This window comes from Sceloporus undulatus, chromosome 1 (genome assembly GCF_019175285.1).
Source record: "Sceloporus undulatus isolate JIND9_A2432 ecotype Alabama chromosome 1, SceUnd_v1.1, whole genome shotgun sequence".
Classification (NCBI taxonomy): Eukaryota; Metazoa; Chordata; class Lepidosauria; order Squamata; family Phrynosomatidae; genus Sceloporus; species Sceloporus undulatus.
Window position 1 is genome coordinate 324916186 of NC_056522.1, and position 14357 is coordinate 324930542.

At 40.7% G+C, this 14357-nt stretch overlaps 1 protein-coding gene across 1 annotated transcript in view; it reads left to right on the forward strand.

Annotated features, from left to right (window-relative positions):
- RASGRP1 (RAS guanyl releasing protein 1) overlaps positions 1 to 11846 on the forward strand; it is a 105408-nt gene extending 93562 nt beyond the window's left edge. Inside the window, 2 exon segments of the mRNA XM_042444374.1 lie at positions 854 to 1224; positions 7142 to 11846. Of these exon segments, the coding sequence (XP_042300308.1) occupies positions 854 to 1224; positions 7142 to 7273 (503 nt within the window). The 3' untranslated portion in view covers positions 7274 to 11846.
- Positions 11847 to 14357: the final 2511 nt, after the last annotated feature.

A 14357-nucleotide genomic window follows, 5' to 3' on the forward strand; every position in this document is an offset into this window, starting at 1 on the left:
ACATTCCATGTCCCTATTTTTTGTGTGGTTGCATTTGTCTTTCTGAGTGTGTCCACTACTTGTCTCACCATCTTTATTTCTTCCTGTTAGTGATCTGATCCTGTCTGTGTGTCTCACTTGGTATGTCTCATCATAGAGTTTTCTAGTTGAGGGAGATATTCAAAGAGGGCCACCTCCACCTCTCTGTGTGCGGTGCTAACAATTGTTAGCTATGGTTTCACTGCTGCTCTCTCACTTTAATGACATCCACCATTACTTCTGCAGCTCAGTAGCTGTTTTCCTCCTATGTCATGCCTCCACTGTTGTTTGTTAGCTTCCCTAACCTTCCCTTCTTATCTCTACTGTCTTCGTTGTCCTGGAGGGTCTAGCACCCTGACGGGCTGGGTGGGGAGCTCGGTGGTCTGAAGCCCTCTCTCCCAGTTTGTCCTTGAGGGTCCTCCTTCAGGGGCTGGGGGGGTGCTAGATGGACTGAAGCCCTGCCTTCCAGCTAACTCCTTTGTCTCTGCTGTCCTCATTGTCCAATTATAAATCTATACATGGTTTAAATAAATTTTCAGGAATCCTTAATAATAGTCCCAGTGTTACTCTTCACTCCATATTACAATATTAAATCATGCCATTTTTCCTTTTCTTTGGTTTGTCATTTCATTGCAAAGATTGGAATAGTGAAAGTGGGCAACATGATATAGCAACAGAATTCAGGGTTATGTTATATACCTCTTTCAGGGAAACATTTTACCATTTTCTTCATTGAATTTAGGGCTTCAAAAGAACATGCAGTTTCCTTAAGCCACTGAGTTGCTTTTCATCTCCTCTCTCATTCTAATGCTGTGTTTCTGTGTCCCCATTATAGGATTGGAGGAAGGTGGATTTCCATTTCCTAATGGAGAAGTGGTTGAGCACAATGAAGGGAGCAAAGACAGAACTATTATGCTGATGGGGGTTTCAGCTCAAAAAATCTCTGTAAGACTAAAGCCTTCTATAGTGCACAAGAGCACACAGACTGACCTGATGCTGATACATGTGGAAGGGCTCTCCAGAGAACAAAGAGAACCAGGAATACTACCTGAAAGCACTTTCCTCCAACCTACCCCTCTGTCTCCATGTCCAAGCCCAGTTCTTAGCCGTAAAAAGGCTTATGTGAAATGGGAAAACAAGGACTGCAATCAAAAAGCAAGGGAGGAACCATGTACTTTAAAGCCCACCTACCATGAATTAGAGCAGGTACTAAAACTGTCATTGAGAATCATCAATATTAAAACTGTATACAAAATGACCTCTTTAAACAATGAAAGGCAATGCTACTTGAGTGATAAGGGGCTCAGACTAGGAGATGTGGTTTGAAATCCTCCTGATTCAGCTGTGAAGCTCACTGAATGACCAGGGGTCTTTCACCATCTCTCAGCTTGAACTACTTCACAAGATTGTTTGGAATATAAATTTGGAGCAGGAAAAGAGCCATATTTACCATCTAGAGTTCCTTAGCTGAAAGGAAGGCTGAAAATACAATGTTGAAAGAATAGAAAGGTCCCACATATCTACATGGCAGATGAAAGTGGGAGAAATTATTTTAAAGTTCCTGAAACCTACATGAAAGCAATAGTCAGAGCCCAACTTGGATTTAGCAAGTGCTGTTAACATAGTGAGCAACCCCTGTCATTGCTGCTGCTAAGTGTCCTGTAGTAATATATAGTGAAGCATTTTAGGTGGGCTGTCTGTTGGGAACACTATGGGTTAGAGTAGTGAGGAAAACAATTTAGAAAAATGCATCCCCTTGAACGAACACTTGAAGGTTTAACTTGTAGTTAACATGCACTTTGCCAAAAGGTCAATAGAGCCTTTTCAGATGTTAAAGGGGATGTTGGATTTAATAAACAATAATGATTGTTCATTGTTAGAAAAATGTCCATCTTTAGTCTTTTTGTCATTTTGTTTGAAAATCACACACTAGGAGGACTAGCATCCTGTTAGTGGCTTAAACATGTAGAAGTGCAGCGTTGTTGTTGTTGTTGTTGTTGTGAGCCTTCAAGTCATTTATGGCTTATGGCAACCCTAAGATAAATCTATCACATAGTTACCTTGGCAGAATTGGTTCAAAGGGGGTTTGCTCAGCCCCTTTTTGAAGGGGGTTCAGAGGGCTATTCTCTTGCTGTTGTATTCCATCCAACAAATATCCACGCCTCACTCTTGTCAAGCCCTGTGAGGGACTGCTGCTATTTCTCCTTACCAGCGATTCACGTAATGAAGATCCAGTTGCTCTTGGCTCTTGGGGGAATGCAAAGACAGGTGCACTCAAAATGTGTTGTTGTCTTCTTTCAAGTCAGTTCCAGCTTATGGCAGGGTTTTCTTGGCAAGAGTTGTTCAGAGTGATTTTTCCTTTGTCTTCTGAGGCTGAGAGTGTGTTACTTGCCCAAGATCACTCAGTGGGTTTCCATGGCTGAGTGGGGAACTGAGCCCTGGCCTTTAGAATCCTAATCCAACATCTAGGCCACTCCTTGATCAGGGAGGTGTTGTAGTGAAAGTAATGTTAAGAACTATGATCAGTGCATCCTTTAGGGAGAGTAAATTTCCAGACCAACTAAAACAAGCGGTGGTCAAACCGATTTTGAAAAAAACCCTCCCTAGACATCCTGGTAAGGAATAATTATAGTCCGGTCTAACCTTTTACCATTCTTGGGCAAGGTGATCAAGAGAGCAGTTGCCTTCCAACTCCAAGCTGTCTTGGAGGAAGCCAATTATCTAGACCCATTTCAGACCGGCTTCAGGGCAGGATACAGAGTTTAGACTGCCTCGATCACCTTAGTCGATGATCTCCATCTGGGCATCAACAGGGGAAGTGTGACCCTGGTGGTGCTCTTGGACATCTCAGTGGCCTTCGATGCCATTGACCATGGTATCCTTCTGGAACACCTGAGAGAGTTGGGGATTGGAGGCACTGTGCTCCAGTGATTCCATTCCTACCTCTCGGGCAGATTCCAGATGGTGATTCTGAGAGAGCTGACATCTGGCGTCCCTCAGGGTGCCATCCTGTCCCCCATGCTGTTTAACATGTACTGTACATGAAGCCGCTGGGTGAGATCATCCAGAGACATGGGTTGCGGTGTTATCAGTACGCTGATGACACCCAAATTTACTTCTCTATGTCTCCAACTGTTTGCAGTGACTAAGGATGGCATCCTCTTCAAGGATGCCTGCCTTGAGTCAGTAATGGGATGGATGAGGTAAAACAAACTCAAGCTGAATCCAGAGAAAATGGAGGTACTGGTGATAGATGCCTCAAGTCCAAGGAAGGAGATTTGTCAACCAGTCCTGGAAAGGGTCACTTTATTTATTTATTTATTTATTTATTTATTTAGAGCTGTAGATTTTCACAGCGCTGTACATAAAACAATAAATATATAAGAGAAAGCCTGCCTATGGCGTACAATCTAAGAGATAATAGGATAATACATATAAAATACATAGCAATAGAGGAAATGGTTCAATAAAACAGGGAACAAAAGAACATCAAATAGCAAATGATAATCACGCAATGCCTGGGAACACTTCTCTGAACAGGATGGTCTTCAACTCCATTTTGAAGCTGGTTAATGAAGTGATGGCCTTTACTCGTGGGGGAAGAAGGTTCCAGGAGTGAGGGGTAGCAAGTGAAAAGGGGCGAATCCGAGATGGGGCAGAGGAAATCCTGGGCTTGGATAGCCAACCTTGACTACCAGAACGGAGGGCCTTAGTGGGAAGGTGAGGAGAAAGAAGGTCTGATAAGTAAGGAGGGGCCAGCCCATGGAGGGCCCAGCCAGGAGGATGTTACAGTAATCAAGTCGTGATACTACTAGGGCATGGACCAGAATCTTGGCAATAGAGGCGGAGAGATATGGTCGGATTTTGGCAATATTGTATAAAAAGAATCTACAAGCCTTGGCTGTAGTCTGGATCTGAGGGATACATGACAGGGAAGAATCAAAGATAAAACCAAGACTGCGGGCTTACTGGACTGGTTGAATAGAAATGTTGTCCACAGAGACAGAAAAGGAGTGTTGAAGGGTGGACTTAGGAGGAAAGACAAGAAGCTCCGTCTTGGACATGTAGAGCTTCAAACGCCAGTGGCACATCCACTGTGAGACACATTTTCCCTAAAGGACAAAGTTTGCAGTTTGGGAGTCCTCCTGGACTTGTCACAACAATTGTCATCTCAAGTGGATCCGACGGCCAGGAGTGCTTGGTAATAGCTTCAGCTGATATGCTAACTGCGTCCCTACCTGGACCAAAAGGACCTTGAAGAAGTGGTACATGCACTGGTAATCTCTTGCCTTGATTTCTGTAATGCACTCTACATGGGGCTATCCTTATACCAAGTTGGAAGCTTCAATTGGTTCAATATGCAGCAGCCAAATTGGTCACCTATTTGTCCAGGTTTGACCACAGAACACCTGTTCTAAAGTCTCTTCACTGGCTGTCAATTAGCTTCCAGGCCCAATACAAGGTGTTGGTTATTACCTTTAAGCCCTACATGGCTTGGGCGCGAGTTACTTGCGGGATGCCTCTCCCTACACAATCCGCCCCGCACTCTCAGAATAATTGGGAAGAATGTGTTAGAACACCAATCAACCAGGCTTATATCGACTTCCCAGAGAGTTTTCACTGTAACTTCTCCGAAATTGTGGAATGGTCTTCCAGAAGAGATCCGTCTTATTACCTCCTTGGAGGCGTTTAAGAGGGCACTCAAGACAGATCTCTTCCGGCAAGCTTACCCACCTGACCTTATGTAAGAGACATCTTCGGACCATTATATAACTGTGTTGCATTACCGTTTGATGTTGAACGTTACCACTTGATGTTTTTTTTTAAGATTAATTGTACTACTTTTATTGATGTGTTTTTATAAGTATTTCATTATTGATGTATGTATTTTAGTGGACTGTAATACCGCCTCAATCCATCTGGGAGAGGCAGGAAAATATAAATATAAATATATTATCATCATCATCATCATCATCATCATCTAGATGATAGCAACAAGACTGAGGGCTACTAACCTTAAACACCTATCTGGTGCAAGGCAGTAGGAAGATGAGAAGTTGCATATGTGGACCTATGCACACATGTAGGATCTTGGCTTACGATTTGTTGTTGGTGGTGGTGTTCCTTGAAATAATTTGTCATGTATTGTAAACCTAAGGAGACCTGATCAGTTTTTTTTTTCTTGGCAAGATTTGTTCAGAGAGTGTTTGCCATTGCTTTTATCTGAGACTGAGATTTTCAGACCAGCGCTTACCGTGAGGTAAATGCTGGTAAAACGCTACAAAAATGCTTAGGAAGCATGTGTGTGAAAGCCTGACATGCTTCCTAAACGTCAAGAAATTGTCCCCTCACCTTCAGCATCCCTGAATCGTTCTGGGAGCAGCAATTTCCTATGAACCGTTCATAGGAAATTGCTGCTTGCTGAATGATTCAGAGATGCTGGAGGAGAGCTGACAATCCTTCACACACACAACTTCCTAAACATTTTACCAGCGTTTTACCAGCGCTTAAGCACTTGTCTGAAAATCTTGAGAGTGTGACTTGCTGAATGTCTCCCAGTGGGTTTCTATGTCTGAACGAGGATTTAAATAATCATCTCCTGGTATATTATTGCAACACTCAAACCACTACACCATGCTGTCTCTCCAGCGTAGGATAGCCACGCAAAATACTGTAACCTGCAGTCTTGACTAGATATCTATATGAGGGTGCTTTGCACATAAGTCACATTAAATTTAGTTGCTTTGTGTAGGACTGCAGTTAAGGTGTAATATAAAGGGGACAGCTCAAAGCAAAGGATTTTGAAAGGCCAGAGATGTCAGAATGCACAAAACTGAAAGTCTGAATTGCTTTTGCCTGAAAGATCCGTGTGTGTGTGTGTGTGTGTTGTGTGCCTTCAAGTTATTTCTGACTTATGGGGTGCCTATGACAAACCGGTCATGGGGTTTTCTTGGCAAGACTTCTTTGCCGGAAGTTTGCCATTGTCTTTCCTTGAGGCTGAGAGCATGTGACTTGTCCAAGGTCACCCAGTGGGTTTCATGGCTGAGTAGGTCTCTAGAGCCATAGTCCAATGCTCAAACCACTACACCACACTGGCTCTCCTGAAAAATCCATATCACATTTAAATTCTGATGTAACGTTTGTCACAAGAAATATACTTTAAACTCCTAGACACACACATTCATGATTTTAGGATTTTGAGTGGCTATGTATCTGGTGCTTTTTGAGCCCTGCTGAAAGGACATCTGTGAAGGAAAAAGCAACTTGGAACCAGTCTGGGGGGTGCGAGCGGAGGAGGTGAAACCAATATGTTACTTTTTGACTTGTCACTTAAGGGCTGTTGCTTTGCAGGCTATAGCAGAGAAGCAATTTATGTGAAAAGCAAGTTTGGAAATTAGTGTATTTTTAAGGAATGCATTTTCCCCACATTTGGGTTTGGTCTTCACAGATTATGTATAGTATGCACAGCAAGATGCCCTGGGGTAAAAAGTCCATGTTTATGCTTTCAGGGGATTCAGGTTCACCTTTCAGGGGATTCAGGTTCACTAGCATATTAGTATTTCTCAGCATTGTACTAAATTCTGTTAGTTATGCTTGTACCTAAATATTTTAGACAGAAAATTTGATTCCTTTAGTTTTCTTGGTAATACTTGTTGCAAAAATTTAGAACTGATTTGACAGCATCTGTGCTTTCTCTAGGTTAGATTGCATGTATTCATTAATATCTTCAGTCATTTGATTTACTTGCAAGAGCCTTTAATTGTTAGCTCTCTTCCTCCTCCATTGCTAGATGGGCTCTAGAGCCATTTATTAGAACAGATGAATTCTCTAATAGTCATTTGGAAAATGGCTTTTGCGCATGAAAGCATGTGTTTAGCACACTATGAAATACTTTCTCGAGAGAAGCTGTAATGATAATTGCTCCCCTCTGGCACAGATGGCTGTGTATCTTTCAATCCATTTACGTTTCAAGCTGTTATAATTTGGAGGAATAGTTAAGTATACAAACCTAGAGAATAGGACATCAGTGAAGCAAATGCTCCTGCTAAGTAGGGTTGGGGGGGGACCCTAAACCTGTTTCTAAAACATATTTTGTTCTGATGACACCTGTATTTTTGTTTAGGAAAGAAGTATTCTTGCAACAGAGAATGAGGCATTAAAGCTGCAGCTTAAACAGGCACATCAGAAAATTGAATTCCTCAGTGTTCGAAGAAACCACATTTTGGACAGCAGGGAACATGGAGACTGCTTGTAGCTAACAAGTCAGGAGCTCTTCTGTGAAAGATGGTAAAGGCAAATGGGCCTCAAGGGCTGGTGCGTTCAAGCATGTTGAGAGTGGGACTGTTTCAAACAAAGTTATTCCTGTTCTGCCTGTTAATAATAGGTGTGAATGTATGCATTCTCTATTTAACAGGTTTAAAATAGTTTGCCTTCCACTGGTGAAAATGGTGTCATTTGGAATTCCTTTTAATTTGGACAAGCAAAATTGCTGCTGTTTTCCTAATAAGGCAACCAAATGTCATTGAAAAAGAAAAAGACCTCTCTTTTTCTAGAACTGGAAATAGTAAGTGAATTCAGCAGTGCAAAGCTGGAATGAAATTACTTGGAGTAAGGTGAGGGAGGAAGCGTTCTCAAAACAGCTATCACAAAGCCAATGTGTTGTTTTCTGTGACAAGCTGTGTAGCAATACAGGATAATATACAGGCAAAGGCTAAGTCTTGTTGGTGTCAATTGAACAGAAGTATTAAGTAGTATGTCCTCCCCCTCCACAATTCATGCATCTTAAAAGTACTTTACTCTAGCTGATCATATTCCATCTTTCATTGTAGAAATACAGTACACAATAATGATGATGATCCTTTTTCATCACACCACAGGTTATGTATCTAGTGGCTTCTTCCACCCATGGAACAAGCACCACTGGAATAATAAACTCCCTCCTTTTTTCCTGCAGTGGAATAAAAGAAAGTGGCTTTTGCACTTTGGGTGCATTTGCTTCTAGTTTGTTGCTGACAATAGATTATTGAAGGAAGGCCTGTTCAGAAGGGACATCCTCACATATGTTCATCTACATACAGCCCTTTTAAATTTGTAATGCAGAAAGCACATGAAAACTGAAATGTACATTCATCTCTTTGCACAGCCCTTGGGAAAATGTGATCTATTTGAGTTCGGAAACCAGGTTCAAAACATGGCTTGGATAGGAAGGTCACTAAGTGGCATTGGTTTACATTTTTCAGACCAGTCTTATTTGACTGATTGGTTGAGTAGTTTTAAAGCTGAATTCCTGCCCACTCGATAAGTATTAGTTAATCACACCTGTGAACAAATAGCACCAAAATGCTAAATGCCACTTTTGTTTTGTCTTACAAAATCACTTTAGCTTTCTATCTTATAATGTCAAGAACTGACAGATAAAATGATACACTGTGAAATGTGGTATCAAGTACTTGCGACTTTGTGTAATTTGTGTTTTATTTATTTACGACCTCTGTTGAAAGCTCTTGTTTCAGACAAATTCCTTAATTTATTTTTACAAGAATGATATATTAGCTGCCCAGCTCTTGTGGTTTTTCTGCTTTCTGTTCCGATGTATGTATTTATTCCTTTTGGAGTAATTCACTGTCAACTCTTTGTATTTTCATTTGTAAAGGCCCAGCATAATTTGTAAGATTCTTTATATAAGCAAATCTATGATTTTAAATGCATGTTTCATGGACTGGATACAGTTAAGTAAATCTGATAAAGTAATATAACTACACTCTATTGATTGTAAATATAAATTTGTCATGCATGGTTTTTACAAGTTGAACAGATTATACACTAAACATGAATAATCTAAACACCCTAGAAGGGAAAACCTTAAGACCCCTAATGTATTTTTCTCTTTTTCTCACACATTTGCCCTGCTTCAGCAATCTTCCTCCAAAAACATTGCAGCTTTCCTCACATGTGAACCCGCACTGAATCCTAAAGCATCCCAGTCTTTAAAAGTGGGGAACCTTTTTCCTTTGAAGATCTTCATTCCTTCCAGAAAGAGTAGTCCCCACATATTAGCTGTGGGGACAAAACTTGTAAACATTCACATGTTCTTACTTAAATCTCTTCCCTCCCTTCTCCATTGTTTCCTCTCACACACCAGCACATACAGAACTTCCTGTTTCTGTACTCTTCTGTATTGAGAAGAGTCGCTTCTTCAGTGTACGGCTAAGTACAGTGCAGTGCCTGTGATTTTGTCCTCTTTAGACAGCTCCCTGTGCTCTTCTAGTGTGTGCCAAAGGAATTTTTCTCAGTCAAGGGAATGAATAGATAGCAGAGTTGCTTCACAGTTCCAAGAGAAAGAGCTGCTGTATACAAGGCAGAAAAGGGCAGATGCAACCCTGGATAAAGAGACAGATGGGACTATCAAGAATGTGCTCCATGGCTGGCTTTCTGCCTCAGCTTTAGTGAGCATTTTTTTTTTCTCTTGGTTTAGTAAGATGGAGAGGGACCCTGTCAGGACCAAATGCCAAAATGCTGACCATGAAATGGACAGGCAGAAGTAATTGCACTGAGGCCATGGATATGGATTCCTCTGTTTAGCATCTGGATGAAGTTGCTGAAATGGTGTGAAGATTTGCAGGACAGTGCCTTCAGTATGCAAAAGACAACTGTAGCTCACCTTCACAGATCTAAGAGGCTTATCACATTACAAAAGAAAGATGAGAGGCACCGAGATAGGAGTGGCTTTCTGCTTACTGGCTCCCTATATTATCATCGTAACTTCTGTTCTCCCTCTAGAAGATGTTCATAAAAGTATGGCTTTTGCCAAATGGACTTTTCCAACAGGACAAAAGGCACAAGTTTATGATTGTATCAGTTGGAAACAGAACAGGCCGTGCTTCTAGGGCATGTGAAGATGTAAACTGAAAGCCGCTTCTATCGCATTGCCTCTCGTCTTACTTTTGTAATGTGATAAGGCTCATAGTGATGCCTTGGAATTCCTGAATGGAAGTGCCTCAGAGTGAGTTAACAGTATTTCTCAAACATTTTTCCCTTGTGACCCCCTTTGTGGACATCGTGCCCTCCCCCAACATAATATAGGTATAAAAATATTTTTAGCGTGCATATTTTCATTCGCACATTCATGTATATTCATGAATATACAGGAATATATCCATGCAGCAGCATCTTGTTCCAAGAACTGGGGCAGTGATGGGATGGGTTGGGAAAGCAGCAGCGGCGGCTCAGGATGGGCCCTGCCAGAGGCCAGGATCCAGCGTGTTTCACTGCTCTGCTCTTTGTCTTCCCTCAGGCAGAGACTGCTGCTCCAAGCAGCCTCCTTGCCTTTCTCTTCCCCCTCCAGGACAGAAAAGGTTGGAGTGGGAGGAGGACTAGAGGGAGTAGGGGTCAGCAAGTCTCATACCCTCCCTGGGAGTCCCACCCGTTTGGGAACCATTGAGTTAGTAGCTGCAGGAGTTACCAAATCACAACAATCAAGAAACACCCTCCTCCTCTCTAGATTTAGGACAAATACTTTCATGAAAATTTTTCCTTCGAAGATGTTCATACTAGGTAAGACTTTCCCTGAAGGAGTTCATACAGCTTAGGAGTGTCCCTGGGGACAGTGTGCTGTCACCGGTAGTTCATTTTCCCAGTTACACCTAGTGCACTTGATCGTACTCTTTCTTAGCAATCGCAGACATGTTTCTGTCAACTAGATCAGATCTGTATGAGCAACATGTAGAGCACTTGAAGACTGTGGACATTTTATTCAGTTCAAAGGTATTGGCATATTGTTAACAAGAATTAACCAGAAGGATCTGATTTATTAATTTCAGAACAAAATTCAGTGTACTAACACTAACCTGTACAGTTCTGGTTAGTAGTTTCCTTGATTAAGAGAAGGAGTGAAGTAATAAGTTTTCAGTGGGAGCTCAGGGAGCTTTGTTAAAAGGTGCATTGCTGTTTGGGGTATGTCAGGTATTCACCAGAACCAGTTCCTTATTCAGTCCTGTTTCTTGCTCTCTGGGACAATATAAGTGGTGTCAAGTGAAAAGCATTATTACAACATAGAAGAATATTTTTATTCACCAGTTTAGGAGTAATAATTAACACCTATGAACTCTTGACAATACAATTTTTACTTTTTTTATTTTTCATTTGAGCCAAAATAACTTTTTGCGTGCTTTCCTATGTAGCTGTATGGTCGATTCTGTGGACAGATACATGGCCATGAAACTCAACAGATTTATTTTTCAGTAATCTGGAGTAGGTTTATTTTCCCAGTCCCATGTACAACCAAATCAGTCGTTTCTTTTCCTACCCAAGGTGATGCATGTGTGGGTTCATGAATAGTTTTTATACTGTTTGCATGATGAAGTGAGGCATCATCTTCAGTATCAGCCATTATGTTTGCTGTTGCTCAAGCCATCACATTATGCATATTTATAGCAATTGTTCCTAACCTTTTGAAAACAGTTTGCAAGCAGTCAGCAGGGTGATATCAGCATGATGGATACATCCTTCTCCGCATTCCTTGCAAAACACATACACCGAAACATCACATCCTTACAGTTATCAGTCTTTTTATCTTATACCGATGGTAGCTATCTCATACTTACTATAGTTTGAACAAATTAGTACATAAAAATTATAAAATAAATTAAGAATGTGATGTTGCAATAGAAATTGTAGGTTTTTTGTCTTTTCTTGAAATCTGCTTTCACCTGACAAAGATATCGGTAAAACTGTGACAAGCAAAGATACTGACTTTTAAATGTGCAGGCTGTAAAAGGTGGCTAATGTCCATTTAATGATATTTATTAAAATTTAATTACAGTAATGCCTTTTTTGCCTCTCTGAGTGTCTGTGTTTAGTAGTCTTAAGTTGTTGATAAAGAATACCCAAAGACTTTCACCGCTGAGTACAGGTGGAATCTCCATTATCCCAAGTGCTTGGGACCAGAAGTGTTTTGGATTTTATATTTTTTTCAGAATATATTGTATTTGCATATACATACATAATGACATATCTTGGAGAGGAGACCCAGTCTAAACATGAAATTCATTTATATTCCATATACGCCTCATATACATAATCAGGTAATGTTATGCAATATTTTTGTGCAAGAAACAAACTTTGTGTATAATGAACCATTAGAAAGCAAGTGTTACTATCTCAACTACCCATGAAAAAAGTGTTGGGTTTTGAAATACTTAAGGGTTCAGAATTCCAGATAAGGAAGACTCAACTTGTGTTAGCATGGAGATAACTGATCTGTTCAATTTTGTACTTATTTTCAAGATTCACCCCCTTACCCTTGAACAGTTGCAGGCAAGAGTATTTCTTAATGGAAGTGCCCCCATGTGGTGGCAACTGGCATTTATTATGCTAAGTTTGACATACATGCAGTGAAGAATGTGTAGAAGGTAGCTTCAAGTGAAACTGGGTTTCAGATGAAATATGGCAGTGTCCCTTCCTCCTGCGGAAAATTTAGGGTAGAATTCTATGACCATTGGCTGTTCCAGGATATAGCTCACTTGTCCTTTTCACTGCCAGAAGATAGCTGAAATATATTGGTAAGTGTACCTCTACCTGTGCTCTGGTAGAGTAAGGAGAATTAACATGAGCGCTCTTGAGACAAGATTTTGGATCCAGTTATCCTTCATTCCTTGACTATGTCCTCATTATGCAGGAAAATCTACACCTCTCCTAAAATCTACATATCGCTTTGCTAGTTATTTTCCATCTATTACAGTCGGCCCTTCTTATACATGGATTTTTTATACACTGATTCAAGCATCCAGTTTGAAAATGTTCAAAAAAGTATAAATTTCAAATATTAAACCTTGATTTTCCATTTTGTATAAGGGACACAATTTTGCTATGCCATTATATTTAATGAGACTTGAGCATCCATAGATTTTGTTATCCACGGGGAATCTTGGAACCCCAGCATATAACAAGGGTCCACTGTATAACCAATAGGTAGGAAAATAAATCAGCAGGGAAATAAAAAGCTACAGACCATGTTCTGCTGCAGCTAACATGAACTAGTTTCTGTCACAGACTGTCCCATGTTCATCTTACAGTAAGATTGCTTTGCCTGAGACATGGAGTTCAAACCACCAAGCTTTCATTAATTTCCTAGTCTAAATTTATTTCTATGATAGCTGTCTTTAATACGGGTTCTTTCCCAAAATAAATGCTGGCATTTTTACTCCATGTGCATTTCCACCCATTCTTTACCCCTGTCATGTTTAGCAAACACCCTAAACAAAACTTTTAGCAAATGTATAACTTCCAACTCTAGAGAGAAGTCATATAACTTGCTACCTTGAACTATTATGAAGCAAGAACGATTAGGAACAAGACCAGGGACTATTGACAACAAAAAATATTAGTAGCTAGTGTGGTATAGTGGTTCCAGAGTTGGACTAAAACTCTGGAGACTATGGTATGAATGTGAAGTTGAAGGCTTTCATAGCTGGCATCCATAGTTTTTTGTGGGTTTTTTGGGCTAGAACATGGCCACATAGCCTGAAAAACCCACAAAAAACCAGGGTATGAATCCCTGCTTGTCCATGGAAACCCAGTGGGTGACCTTGGACAAGTCACACTCTCTCAGCCACACTGGAAGGCAAAGGAGAAAGCGCTCTGAACAAACCTGTGACAGTCAAAAATCTGCCAATGATACATTTATTGGACCAATCAAAAAGCACAATTACATGTTGCAAGCTTTTGTAGCTCCACTGGCTTCTTCATCAGGCAAGGTGTTAAAAACCATACAGGAGGGGAAAAATTGAAGATGTTAGTCATGGGCCTGCATTTTGCTGTTTTTTGTTCTCAGTCCAGATGGTATGAAGGAGAATTACTTGCAGCCTGGCACCTCCTCCTTCTGGCCATGTGGTCACTGGGAGATTGGAAATTTAACATCCATTTCCAAAACAAAAAAGATGCAGGCCTAGGACTAACATCTTCATTTTTCCCCCTGAATGGTTTTCAACACCTACCTTGCCTGATGAAGCCAATGGAGCTCCGAAAGTTTGCAACATGTAATTGTGCATTTTGGTTGTCCCAATAAAGGTATCATTGTTTGGTGGATTTTTGATTTGGTCTATGGCCAACACGGCTACCCCTGAATGGTTTTTTTTTTATTTTATTTTTTTTTTGGATTCCTAAACTTGTGATAGGTTTGCCATAGGTTGCCATAAGATGGAAATGACATGAAGGTGGACAACAGCAATTACTGAACAAGTCACTCTACAGTCCTGCTGCTCCCTCCCGCTCAGTAATTTGTGGTGTGTCATCTAAAGAAATATGCATATAACGCATACACTAGTGGTAGTCAATATGCA